Below are 13,682 nucleotides of genomic sequence, written 5' to 3'. Positions count from 1 at the left end.
AGTATCCACTGCTCTCAATTTACACTCATTCAAATATAATCTGCCTTCCTATTTTTGCAACCGAAGCAGATAACCTTACATTTGTCCACATTATACTGCATCTGCCATGCATGTGTCCACTCACTCAGCCTGTCCAAATCCCAGTGAAGCATCTCAGCATCCTCCTCACAGCTCACCCTCTCACCCAACTTTATATCATCTGCAAACTTGGAGATAATACATTTGGTTCCCTTGTCCAATGCTGTCAGAAGTTGGATAAAGGCTATTAAGATATGAAGAATAGTATGGACCCGGTTAGTTGAAATAAGATACTTTTATATCTTTCTAGTCCATAATTGGGTCCGACGAGACAATCATATTCCATGTAGAGTTGCCCAGCTAACAGTATCAGAAATGTTGTGTCAGGGCAGCACGGTGGCCTAGTGGTTAGCACAACCGCCTCACGGCGCTGAGGTCCCAGGTTCGATCCCGGCTCTGGGTCACTGTCCGTGTGGAGTTTGCACATTCTCCCCGTGTCTACGTGGGTTTCGCCCCCACAACCCAAAAATGTGCAGAGTAGGTGGATTGGCCACGCTAAATTGCCCCTTAATTGGAAAAAATAATTGGCTAATCTAAATTTATATAAAAAAAAAGAAATATTGTGTCAAAACTTTCCTGATGTAATGCTGCAAGTTTAGTTGGTTACAGGCTTCTGGGACCTTAGATATGTTGAATGATTGGTTAATTTGTGCTTGACTGACAATTGTATTTTGAATGTGAGAAATAAAATACTTAAAATCTGTGAAGTCTCAATAGCCCTTTGCTGGGACAGAGAAAAAGATTGTTGTTTAATCTGGGAAGAGGCAGTTTGAAATCTCAGGGAAGAAACCAGTCACTACTGGCTAGCTTGGTACACTGGAGGAGGGAGACGACATTTAAAAGTTCCCTATCTGTTGGGGGGAGGGTGGGTACCGTCGCCAGTGCAGCTGGCAAGCTATGTTCTGCTTTTTGTACCTGAATAGACACAAAGTCAAAAATTCCACCCTCAGTTTGTTGTTCATTTGCTCTATATGTTATAGAAATCTTGCCTCGATATCAAGGAATGGATAAATACCTCAAAGTCTGCAGTGTTGAGAATGATCAAAGGTCTGAGAGTCAAAATAATTCAGGAGAAGGGGATTTGAAACTATCTGAAATTATTATAGATGTTACTACAAAAATCAGCCAAGAACATTTTGGATGTTGGAGCCAGGGCGCCATCCCTGGGTCTTATTGTTTGCAATTATGTTTAAAATTGGTTGAGACAAATTATTTGGTTGGTGTCCCATTGATCATGATAATCTGGTTCTACTTGTCTATTTTGTACTCTGGATAATTTTTGTCGAAACAACGCTATATTTAGTTACATTTGAAATCATTTAATATTAATTTTCGTTTGGAGATTCATGCAACAAAAACACATTGTTTTTCTTTGCAGATTGTAACTCATTTTGAAAATATGTACACTTCTCCAGCTGCTCCTGAGCAATGTCTGCATAATAGTCTGGTCATCCTAAATGCATTCAATGCCATTGGCCTAGATTTTGATATACAGGTAAACTGAATGATTAATTGTTGTGCAATTTCTCTCATTTCTGAATGAAAGTCATGGGTACAGTAGCCTAGTTGTTTTACTAGACAAGCAAATTCAGAGGCATGGATTAATGATCTAGATTCAGGAGTTCAAATCCTGATATGGCAACTGGGGAATTTAAATTTAGTTAATTAACTAAAGTTTAATTAATTAACTAAAAATGTGGAGGCAAGGATTGATATCACCAATGATAACAATGAACCTACCAGATTGTCATAAATATCCATCTGTTCAATCATGACCTTCAGGGAAGGAAATCTGCCATCCTTACCCAGTCTGACCTGTATGTGACTCCAGACTCCAGGCAATGTGATTGATTCTTAGCTGCCTTCTGAAATGACCGAGCAAGCTGCTAAGTTTTATCAAGGTGCCATAAACCATATTAAGATGATTAAAACTAGACAGACCAGATGGCATCAACCACCAGAACAGGCAGCCCAATCAATCCTTCAAATTAATCTTACTAACATCTGGGCGAGCTGACCCCACAGACTTGTCAATCAACAACCAAACACAGCCATATTCAGAATCATACTTTCAGCCAATATCCCAGACACTTCCATCACCATCTCCAAGTTCTGTTCTACCGCAGTGAGATTCACTAGATGTGATGGCAGAGTAGTATGCAGTGGGAAGGATGTGGCCCTGGGAGTTCTCAATATTAACTCAGGGACCCATTAAGTCATCCCATGGCATCAGGTCAAAAATTGGCAAGGAAAGCTCCTGTTGATTACTGCCTGCTGTCATCACTCAGCTGATGCATCAGTATTCCTTCTTGGGTGGGCAAATTCAATGTCCATCATGTGGGATATAACTGTCAGGCTGAACGTGCAGCAGATGTTGAGAGAACCAGGACAAGGGAGACCCTATTTATTTTTAATTTAAAAAAAATATATAGTACCCAATTCTTTATTTTCCAATTAAGGGGCAGTTTAGCATGGCCAATCTACCTACCTTGTACATCTTTGGATTTGTGGGGGGTGAGACCCACGCAGAGGGAACCCCTACTTGACCTCATCCTCACTAATCTATCTGCTGCAGATGTATCTGTTCATACCAGTGTTGGTAGGAGTAACCACTACACAATCCTTGAGGAGATGAAGTCTCCTTCACACTGAGGACATCCTTCATTGATGAACTGGGCAAAATGTGGCCCTACCACTGGGCTGAAATGGCCTAAAGCCCCATTTGGCTGCCCAGTTCGGCCATCAGAAGCAGCATGCATGTACTAAACCACCATCTAAAACCTAGGAAAGCCCTTGCTCCACTATTATCATGAAGCCAGGGGATCAACGTTGGTTGAAGGAACTGAAGGAGAGCATGCCAGGAGCAACACCAGGAATGTCTGAAAATGAGGTCAACCTGTAGAAGGTACAACGCAGAATTTAAACGCATGCATTGGAGCAGCGTGATATGCACGCAGCTAAACAACCTTATAACTAATACATTAGGTCAAAGTTCTGCAGCCTATCACATCCAATCATGAATGGCAGTGAACAATTAAACTTGAGGCGTAGGCTTCAAAAACATTGTCCTCTTCCATGTCGGCATAACCCAACACGTAATTGCGAAAGACAAGTCAATGCCATTTTAACCATTTTCAGCCAGGAATGCTGAGTGACTGACTGTTCATCTTAAATTCCTCCGAAGGTCCCCGGCTTCACATATGCCAGTCTTCAGCCAATTTGATCAATTCCATGTAATATCAAGAAATGGCTGACCTACTGGCTACGTTCAATGATATAGGCCCTAGCAACATCTTGGCTGCAGTATAGAAGACTCATGCTCCAGAACCAGCTGCATCAGCCAACCTGCTCCAGTACAATAATGACACTGGCATCTGCACAACAAAGTGGAGGGCTACCAGGTCAGTCCTGTCGTCAAAAAACAAGAAAAACCCAATCTGGTCAATTATCACCCAGTCGATTCTCAATCACATGCAAATTGATGAAAAGTGATAATGGCCGTGTTATCAAGGGACCCTTACTCAGCAATAACCTCCTTACTGTTGCTCAATTTGAGTTCTACCAGTGTCAGTAAGCAGACCTCGTTTAAGCATTGGTGCAAACATGGACGAAAGAGCTGAATTGCAGATAGGAAGTGAAAGTGACTCCTTTTGACATCAAGGCAGATTCTGAGTCAGTGGAAATCAGGGGGGAAAACTCTTCAGCAGGTTGGAGTCATACCGAGCACAAAGAAAGGTGGCTGTGGTTCTTGGAGGCCATTCATTTCAGTCCCAGGACATCATTGCAGGAGTTCCTCAGGGTAGTAGTGCCCTTTGCATCACCTTTTAGCTTTTTAAATTAATGACCAGCCCTTCCATCATAAAGTCAATGCTAATGATTATTTCATGTTCAATACCACTCTAAGTTCCTTAGATAATGAAGCCAGCATAACCAAGACAACAATGAGGCTTGACCTGATAAGTGGTGAGGAACATTTGCACCCAATAATTACTGGACAATGACTGTCTCCAACTAGGGAGAGTTTAATCACCTGCTCCGACAACAAATTACATTACCATCACTGAATTTTCAACCCTCAACATCTTGGGGGGTCAGCATTGATCAGAAACTTACTGGTAATGAGACCAGGAACATACATCCTGTGTCTACAAGAATGGGTCAGAGATTGGGAATTCTGTGGTGAATAACTCGCCTCCTGATTCTACAAAGCCTTTCTGCCAACTACAAAAGAGAAATTAGGAATGCGATAGAATACTCTCCACTTGACTGGATGTGTGCAGCTCCAACAACACTTGGGGAAACTCCAACCAGAACAAAGCAGCCTGCTTGCTTGCCTTGGCAACTCCATCCATCGCTTTTCGCTTCCTTCAACACCAGTGGGCTGTGGCTGCAGTGTATTCCATTTACAAGGTGCAAGGCAGACACTTGCCAAGGCTTCTTTGACAACATCTCTCAAGGTGCCTCATGGCAGACTGGTACAAAAGGCAAAGTCACACGGGATCAGAGGTGAGGTGGCAAGATGCATACAGAACTGTCTCGGTCACAAGGCAAAGGGTAGCAGTATAAGGGTGTTTTTCTGAATGGAAGGTTGTGACTAGTGGTGTTCCACAGGGATCTGTATGGGGCCTCTGTTGTTTGTAGTATACCTAAATGATTTGGAGGAAAATGTAGCTGGTCTGATAAGTAAGTTTGCGGATGACACCAAGGTTGGTGGAGTGGCAGATAGTGTTGAGAATTGTCAGAGAATACAGCAGGACATAAATAGGTTGGAGACTTGGTCAGAAAACTGGCAAATGAAGTTTAATCCAGACAAATGTGAGGTAATACATTTTGGTAGGTGTAAAATTGAGGGAAAATATACCGTAAATGGCAAAACTCTTAGGAATATAGAAAGTCAGAGATATTTGGCCGTGCAGGTCCACAGATCTTTGAAAGGTAGTCAAGAAAGCATACGGAGTACTTGCCTTCATTGGACGGGGCATTGAGTATAAAAGCTGGCAAGTCGTGCTACAGTTTAGACCCTTGGTTAGGCCACATTTTGAATATTGTGCCCAATTCTGGCCACCACAATGCCAAAAGGATGTGGAGGCTTTGGAGAGGGTGCGGAGGAGGTTTGCCGGGATGTTGCCTGGTCTGGAAGGTGTTAACGATGTGGAGAGGCTGAATGGACTCGGACTGTTTTCATTAGAACGATGGAGGGTAACTGATAGTAGTCTACAAGATTATGAGAGGCATGGATTGAGTGGATGGGCAGGCACTCTTTTCCAGAGCGGAGGGGTCAGTCATTAGGGAGCACAGGTTTAAGGTTGGTGGGGCAAAGTTTAGAGGAGATGTATGAGGCAGATTCTTTACACTGAGGGAGGTGAGTGCCTGGAACGCGCTGCCACATAAGAGGTTGTGGAAACAGATATTTTTTTAAAATAAACATTTTATTGAGGTATTTTTGGTATTGTAACAACAACAAAATAAACAATGTACATGAAACTGTAAACATAGTGCAAAAGCCGACTCCCTCCCTTACAGTTCCCACCTTTATTAACCTCCTACTCTAAGCTAAACTAACCCCCCCCCCCTTCTGCTGATGATTAATTTTCTGCGAAGAAGTAGACGAACGGTTGCCACCTCCAGGCGAACCCTAACATTGACCCTCTCAAGGCGAACTTGATTTTCTCCAAACAGAGAAAGCTAGCCATGTCCGATAGGCAGGACTTCGGGGGCTTTGAGTCCCTCCAAGCTAATAATATCCGTTTCTGGGCTACCAGGGAAGCAAAGGCCAGAACGTCTGCCTCTTTCTCCTCCTGGATTCCCGGGTCTTCCGACACCCCAAAAATCGCAATCTCTGGACTCAGCGCCACCCTTGTTTTTAACACGGTGGACATGACATCTGCAAACCACTGCCAAAATCCCCTAAGCTTCGGACATGTCCAGAACATGTGGACATGGTTAACTGGTCCTCCTGCACATTTTGCACACTTGTCTTCCACCCCAAAGAATCTGCTACTCCGGGCTACTGTCATATGTGCCCGATGAATGACCTTGAATTGTATCAGGCTGAGCCTGGCACATGTTGCGGACGTGTTGACTCTACTCAATGTGTCGGCCATAGACCATCCTCTATCTCTCCACCCAGCTCCTCCTCCCACTTGCACTTCAGCTCCTTGGTCTGCGTCTCCTCTGACCCTATAAGTTCCTTGTAAATGTCAGAGACGCTCCCTTCTCCTACCCACCCTCTGGAAACTACCCTGTCCTGAATCCCCCTTAGCGGCAGGAGTGGGAAGGTTTGGAAACAGATATATTAACGGCGTTCAAAAGGCATCTCGATAAATACATGGGTAGGATAGGAGTAGAGGGATACGGCACTAGGAAATGCTGAGGGTTTTGGCCAAGGGTGGTACCATGACCGGTACAGGCTTGGAGGGCCGAAGGGCCTGTTCCTGTGCTGTATTGTTCTTTGTTCTTAAATCTGGGTGCTTTATTGCTTAGTAGATCAAGGGCAGCAGGGTCATGGAAAGGCCGCCACGTTCATGATCACGTACCATCCTGACATGGCAATGCATGATTAGTTGATTCTTCAACATTGCTGTGCCAAAATCCAGGAATTCACTTCTGAACAGGCTACAGACTCCAGCATTTGAAGAAGGCTGCTCACCATCACCTTCTCAGGGACAATTAGGAATTGGCAATTATTGGTGACCTACCTAGCAACACTCACATCCCCTGACTGAATAAATATACTAATACATCTAAATGGCAATGCCATCTCTCAGAACAGAATTTCCAATCTATGCTTGATGGATTCATGGGAACATACCAAAGAATCAGTCTCAGACTCAGCCTCAAGATTACTCCAATGCTTTGCCAACCCACCCCACGGCATGAATCGTCCTCTCCTCCCATCAAGAACAAAAGAGAAACACTCCCAAACGTGGACTATTTCCCCTACCTGTGGAATCACCTCTCATCTGAGGCTGACATCAATGTGGGGGTTCCCTCCAACCTACAAGTGAGTCTTCGGACACCTGAGAACAAGAGTCTTTAGCGACTGCAATATCCGTGCTGAGGCCAAAACTCTCATGTACAAGGCAGTCATCCTCCCAACTCTTCTGTATGGTTCAGAAACTTGGACTACCTGCAAATGCCACTTCAAGGACCCAGACAGGTATCATCAACGTTGTTTGAGACAGATTCTCTACATCAACAGGGAGGACAGGCATATTAACATCAGCACTCTTGAAGCAGCAAAGAGCACCGGCATCAAGGTCATGATCATCCAAAACCTATTCTGCTGGGCTGGCCATGTGCTTAGGATGTCAGAGTCCTGACTGACAAAGCAAATCATCTTCCTGCAGCTCAAGGAACTGAACAAGAGAAGGATATCGGAAGCACTTCAAGGACACCCTGAAGGCTTATCTCAAGAAATGCAACATGGATGTCAATGCCTGAGAGACCCTTGCTCAGAAGAGACTTACTTAGAGGAACCTCTGGAGGGAGGGGATACAATTATTTGAGGACCCCCGACAGCAAGAGGAAGTCCAGAAAAGGAGCCTGAGAATGCCAACTATCTCGAGTCCAAGGACCAATCTCACCTCCCGGAAACAATTGCCTAGTGTGCGGTCGGAGATGCGACTCTGGGATCAGGCTCATCAGCCACACGAGGACCCACAGAACCCATGACCAGTAACACAGACTTTCTGAGGCAGATAATCATGCTCATTAGCGAGTGATCGCTGAAGAAGAAGAAAGCTTCTTGACATAATCACTGTTGACCTTAAATGGTTAAGATATTAATATATTTTCAGATATCTATTAAAACCATATTTTCTTTCACAATCAGAGATTTCTTTCAAATACTAAAGAGCTAGATTTTGCCACAATTGCTTGTAAAGATATCGGGCGGAATTCTCCGCTCCCGCGCGGCATCGGGAAGGCCGTCGTGAACTCGGCCGAGTTTCACGATGGCCTCGGAGGCCGCTCCTCGCACCCTATTCACCCCCCCAGGGGGCTAGGAGCGGCGCTCCGTAAATCTCGGCCGCCGGGCGTCAAGGCGACGCGCCGAGAATTACGCGACGGTGGCGCCTAAGTGACGTCAGCCGCGCATGCACAGGTTGGCCGGCTCCAACCTGCGCATGCGCGGTTGCCATCTTCCCCTCTGCTGTCCCACAAGACGTGGCGGCTTGATCTTGCGGGGCGGCGGAGGGGAAAGAGTGCTTCTCTTGGAGACGCCGGCCCGAAGATCGGTGGGCACCGATCGCAGGCCAGTCCCCTCCTGAACACGGCCGTGGTGCTCACTCCCCTCTCCGCCCCCCACAAGCCACAAACGAGCCTTTGGTGCCATGTTCACGACGGCAGTGACCAGGTGTGGTTGCCGCCGGCGTGAACAGGTCGGGAACGGCAGGCCGCTCGGCCCATCCGGGCCGGAGAATCGGCGGTCGCCGTGAAAAACGGCGAGCGTCGATTCTCCGAGCGGGGGGGTGGGGGGTGGGAGAATCGCGGGGGGGTTCCAGGGCGGCGTGTCGTGAGTCGGCTGGCCCTCCCGCGATTCTCCCACCCGGCGTGGGGAGCGGAGAATCGCACCCATCAGCTGTGTTTTTCCTGGATAGTGACTAAAAACCTGAGAAAACAGATGAAGAATTATAGAGCAGTATAGAAGGAGGCTATTCATACCATCTCTTCAAGCTATCTGGAAGATCTATCAGTTTCGTCGTTCTTCCTGCCCTTTCTGTATACCTTCCAAGTTCAAATTTTACAAATATTTTAAAGCCACAATAGTTTCAGCTTCCTCCATAGTTTCTGGTGAAGTATATTCCAGAACCTATGCAAAAATTTCTCAGAAGCCCACGCTGTGTTCTTCACGATCTTAAATTTATCTTTCCTGGCTACTGACATAAAAGTCAGAAGTCGCATGTTTTTCTCCTCCCAATTTATGTTATTGAAGCTCTGCATTTCTTTAGAATATGGTTGGTAAAGAAATCAAAGATTTAATTGTTCTGATAAATAATTGCCCTAGTTTCATTGCAGTTATTCTGCAAATTCTTCGATGTAATAATCAAATTTGTAATTTTGCATACAACAGCTTATGTTTATAAAGTGCCTTTAAGGCGTCTCAAGAGCATAGCAAAAAGATGTATGATACTTGAGTCGCACAAGAAGATGTTCGGTCAAATGACAAAAGCTGGCCAACGTTTTAAGTTTCAAGAAGTACTTTAAAGGAGGAAAGCAAGACAAGGATGCGGACAGGTGTAGGGAGGGAGTTGTACAGCTTGGGGACCAAGGCAACTGGAGGCATGGAGCTGTTATAATTGGGAATGTATAAGAGGCCATAATAAGAGGGGCATAGATGCCTTGGAAGTTTGTGGGGTTGGAGGAGGTTACAGAGATAAGTAAAGGAAAGGCCTTGAAGGGACTTGAAAGCAAGGATGACATTTTAAAAATCAATCATGCAATTCTACAAACATGCAGATCACTAACAATAACAGTGTTAAAGTGCTAATTTAATTTTTTTTTTAAATATGAGGAATTTTGTGTTGTTGATTGAACAGGCCACCGACATCTCAGATCCAAATCCTGTCACAATGCTTATGCTGTGCGTTTATTTGTATCAAAGACTTCCTAACTATCGTCCTAAGATTACTGTTGAGTTCACTGGTGCCCTGCATGCTCCAGTTGTGAAACAGGTGAGTAAAATAAGGATCCTTTCGAAATCATAGCAATTTATACATATCTTTTCCCATGTGCTATTTTGCACCAATCTTTCCATCTTTGCTTAAGGTAGGGGTTGTTGAAGTTCAGAGCAACATTGCAGAAAACATTGGAGCAGTTTGCATTAACTTCAGTTTAATTTTCTGATTCCCGAATGTAGTTTACAAAATGTTACCCTATGACAGCAGGTTGAATTATTCAGTTTACAGACATTCCACAAATGGAAAGTTAAGCTGTTGATTGGGGATGGGGCTGGGGATTGTATATTTTCACTGCAAATCATTTTGTTTTGACTTGACATTATGTGAAAAGTAGAAGTCTAGGCATTAAAGCTACCTTGGACAGTATTATTGCCAGTTTAACATGGTGATGACTATTTATATATCTGTTGAGGTAATCATTGGACATGAATCCAGTTACCTGATGTAAATTCAAAATCATTATGCAACACATTTAAACTAGGCCTCACTCCACAGAGACAAGAGTCAAAACAGTGAATGATGTCATTGCGGAATACATCAAATTAAATACTGTTTTGTATTGAGAAACATAGAACTGAGGAGAGTTGTATAAACTGTGATACTGAAGCAGGCCATTGTGCTTGACATTTCAAGTGAGCAGGTGAAGTTTACGTTTCCACCCCTCCTGCTTTGTACGGGAGACATTGACAAAAAACACAAAACTTTTATTTATACAGCACCTTTGATGTATCAAAACATCTCAAAGTGCTTTACCGAGCCACATAAGGGGATATCAGGGCTGTTGATCAGAAGCTTGGTAGATGAGGTAGATTTTAAGGAGTATTTAAAAAAAGGAAATGACCACAGAGAGGCAGAGAGGTTTAGAGAGAAAATTCTAGAGATTAGGGCCTCAGCAGCTGAAGGCACAGCCACTGGGGGTGAAGCAGTCAAAATCAGGGTTACTTGAGAATCTAAAGGCATGCTATTGCAAAAATGTCGAGCACACAAAGGAGATGCGTTCACTCTTCTCAGAGCCTCCTCCCATAACCCAGCCTTCAACTCCCTCCACAGCTCTTTCTCCCACTTCCGCTTAACTTCTCCTACTGGGGCACCCTCCTAGTCCATTAATTCTTTGTAAATCTCCGACACCCTGCCCTCGCCAACCTCTGTTTTCGACACCACCTTGTCCTGCAATCCCGGGGGGGCAAGTCGGATAGGACGACACCTCACATAGTCCCACACCTGTGTAAGTACTGGAACCCATTCCCACTGGGCAGCTCATACTCCTGCACCAATCCCTGCTGGCTCGAAATGTTGCCCCCCACGAATAGGTCTCCAAACTGCTCAATCGCTCAATCTCTACCCGCCGCCACCCCGCACGTCTAGCCCCCCCCCCCCCCCCCCCCCCCCCCCCCCCCCAAAACCGAGGCACTCTCCAACCTCCGGTGTTGCCGCCACAGTCCCCACACCCTCAGGACTGCCAGCACCACTGGACTTGTGGAGTACCTGGCCGGTGAGAACGGCAGCGGCATCATTAACAGTACCCCGAAACAAGTGTCCTTGCATAAGGCTGCCTCCATCCGCTCCCACACCAACCCATCCTCCACTATTCACTTCCTGACCATGGCTATATTCCCCGCCCACACAAACCGCCAAATCAGTGCATTCATCTTCCTAAAGAAAGCCTTTGGAATAAAGATCGGGAGGTTCTGGAACACGAATAAAAACCTCGGGAGAACTGCGAAGAACTGCACCTGCCCCACCAACGGGCTCCCGCTTCTTAAAATCCCCCTTCATCTGCTCATTGATTGGTTGGCGGTGCATGCTCGATGGGCCGAGTGGGCTAATTCTGCTCCTATGTTTTGTTAGCCGACTGATACCTCCTCTTCACAAATCCCGTCTGGTATTCCCCTATCCATCACCTTTCCAAATCCGCTTGCCGCCTCCTGCTTCCTCAATTGATGTCCCAATATCCGACTCGCCTTTTCCCAGAGACCCAGAGTCAGGCGATTCAGAAAGTGGAGGAACACGAGGAGCTGAATGATGTCTGGTAGATGGAGAGTCTTATATTTGCTGCCAGGGTAGTAGTTTAGAAAATTTGGCAAGGCCAGTGCACCCCCCCTCCCCCGGCATCTCCGCTCCAGCAGCACCTTCTTTACCCGTGGGGCTTTCCCCACCCACACAAACCCCAAGATCAGTGCATTCATCTTACTAAAAAAAGCCTTTAGAATAAAGATCGGGAGGTTCTGGAGCACAAATACAAGGCCAGCCAGGAGTTTGTCATAATAATTAAATCTAGAAGTGACAAAGCCATGGGGACCAACTCCATCCTGATCCCTCCTTCCCAAGATGAGGGTATTTTTAAAGGAGACAGGACCTGCCAGGTCAAGCATTTTCCCGAGTTAACCTTCCCTACTACATCACGAAAATGCAGCCCTTAGGGACTCCAGCGGCCTTTTCAAAATGTAGGTGGAACTTGGATGCAGAACTCCCACCCTCATTTCTGGTAGATCCAATTATTGCCAGCAGGTGGAAGTGGGCAGGGCGTGAAGCACACAGATGGGAAACATGGCATGGGATGCGATTTAATGAAAAAAAAAAGAGTCCCGTTTTGAAGGGTTTAGAGGAGTTGTTCCTGGTGCGTATAGTGCCGGAAGTGTCCATGCTATTGAACGGGACTTTTATTTTTTGGGGCCTCGGCGGGGAGTGCCTTGCGGAGGCCACAATCAGTCGCATTTCCTGCATTGATTTCACAACCTCCAGATCCCCCCTCCAACACTCTAACTCACTCTAACTCCCCGCCGAGGCCCCAAAAAATAAGAGTCCCGTTCAATAGCGTGGACATTTCCGGCACTATACGCACCAGGAACAACTCTTCGATACCCAGCATGGGCAGAATGCACCTGGACACCTTGGCACTGCCGGCCTGGCACCCAGGCAGTGCCCCTGCTCAGAGGCCAACCATCCGGTTATGCAAACATCAGAGAAGTTTTTTAAACTTTACTTATCCTTCTATTTCTCTTTCTATTACTTTGTTTTCTTTATTTGATTTAGACAATCTCACTACAAAACAAATAGGGAGATGTAATTCAAACATTCAACAAATGTAAATGCAGTGACATTTGCAAACAATACCATGATATATTATATGATATGATACACAATGGACAAATATTATATGATTGCATGTCATGGATTAAACATCATGAGCAGTACCACAACATGATCAAATGACAAATTTCACATGATGAAATCTCTCAGGATAAGTGAATCCAGAGATGATCCAACATGGGGTTTAAAGAGTCGGTAGTTGTAAGAACAAAGCTTGAGAAGGTTTAATAGTTTTTATTTCCCAGAAAAGTAAAGTAAAGAATCAAGAGTACCCTGAGCCTACCTATTCTGGTGTATGGATTGTCCCTTGCCTCCAGTTTGCACTGGCAGACTGGAACAGTCCAATTGTATCCCAATTTGTTTTCTACCTACTGAAACACAAAATTGAAACATCAAAAACCAGAAAAGACTATCCAGTCTATCTGGACTATCAATGAAAATATTGATGCCTCTTAATAATCTGTTCTCTCAAGTATCAGTGCGATTTACCCTTAAATAATTTCATAAATTTGTATCCAGTACCTTGGAGGGCATTCCATTTCACATGTGTAACACTCTCAGTGAAAAGTAATGACATTTAAATATCTATTCACTTTCCTTCTTTGATCCCTGAGCTCTCGCATTTGTGTCAGTCTTTAAAATATTAAAGTGGTTCAAATTATCTGTTTCCTACAGGGAGTTTTGAGCAAGACATCTTATTACTATTCTGATCAATGGGAATGGTGACCTCCCACTCTCTAGACAATTCATTGCTTTTCAATCCTTTCACTTGTTGGACAATTAAGACAATTATACAAGAATTTTATTTCATTTTGTTTATAACCTCATAATTTT

At 44.8% G+C, this 13,682-nt stretch overlaps 1 protein-coding gene across 4 annotated transcripts in view; it reads left to right on the top strand.

Annotated features, from left to right (window-relative positions):
- The window catches only part of LOC119969087 (cilia- and flagella-associated protein 47-like), an 868,530-nt gene that overhangs the window by 356,991 nt on the left and 497,857 nt on the right, over window positions 1-13,682 (top strand). For all 4 annotated transcript variants that reach the window (XM_038802287.1, XM_038802288.1, XM_038802285.1 and 1 more), the window contains exons 36-37: window positions 1,457-1,573; window positions 9,618-9,752. In XM_038802287.1, the coding sequence (XP_038658215.1) occupies window positions 1,457-1,573; window positions 9,618-9,752 (252 nt within the window). The remainder of the gene's footprint in view (window positions 1-1,456; window positions 1,574-9,617; window positions 9,753-13,682) is intronic.

Source organism: Scyliorhinus canicula, chromosome 7, assembly GCF_902713615.1.
Source record: "Scyliorhinus canicula chromosome 7, sScyCan1.1, whole genome shotgun sequence".
Classification (NCBI taxonomy): Eukaryota; Metazoa; Chordata; class Chondrichthyes; order Carcharhiniformes; family Scyliorhinidae; genus Scyliorhinus; species Scyliorhinus canicula.
This window is presented reverse-complemented; position numbering and strand designations above follow the sequence as displayed.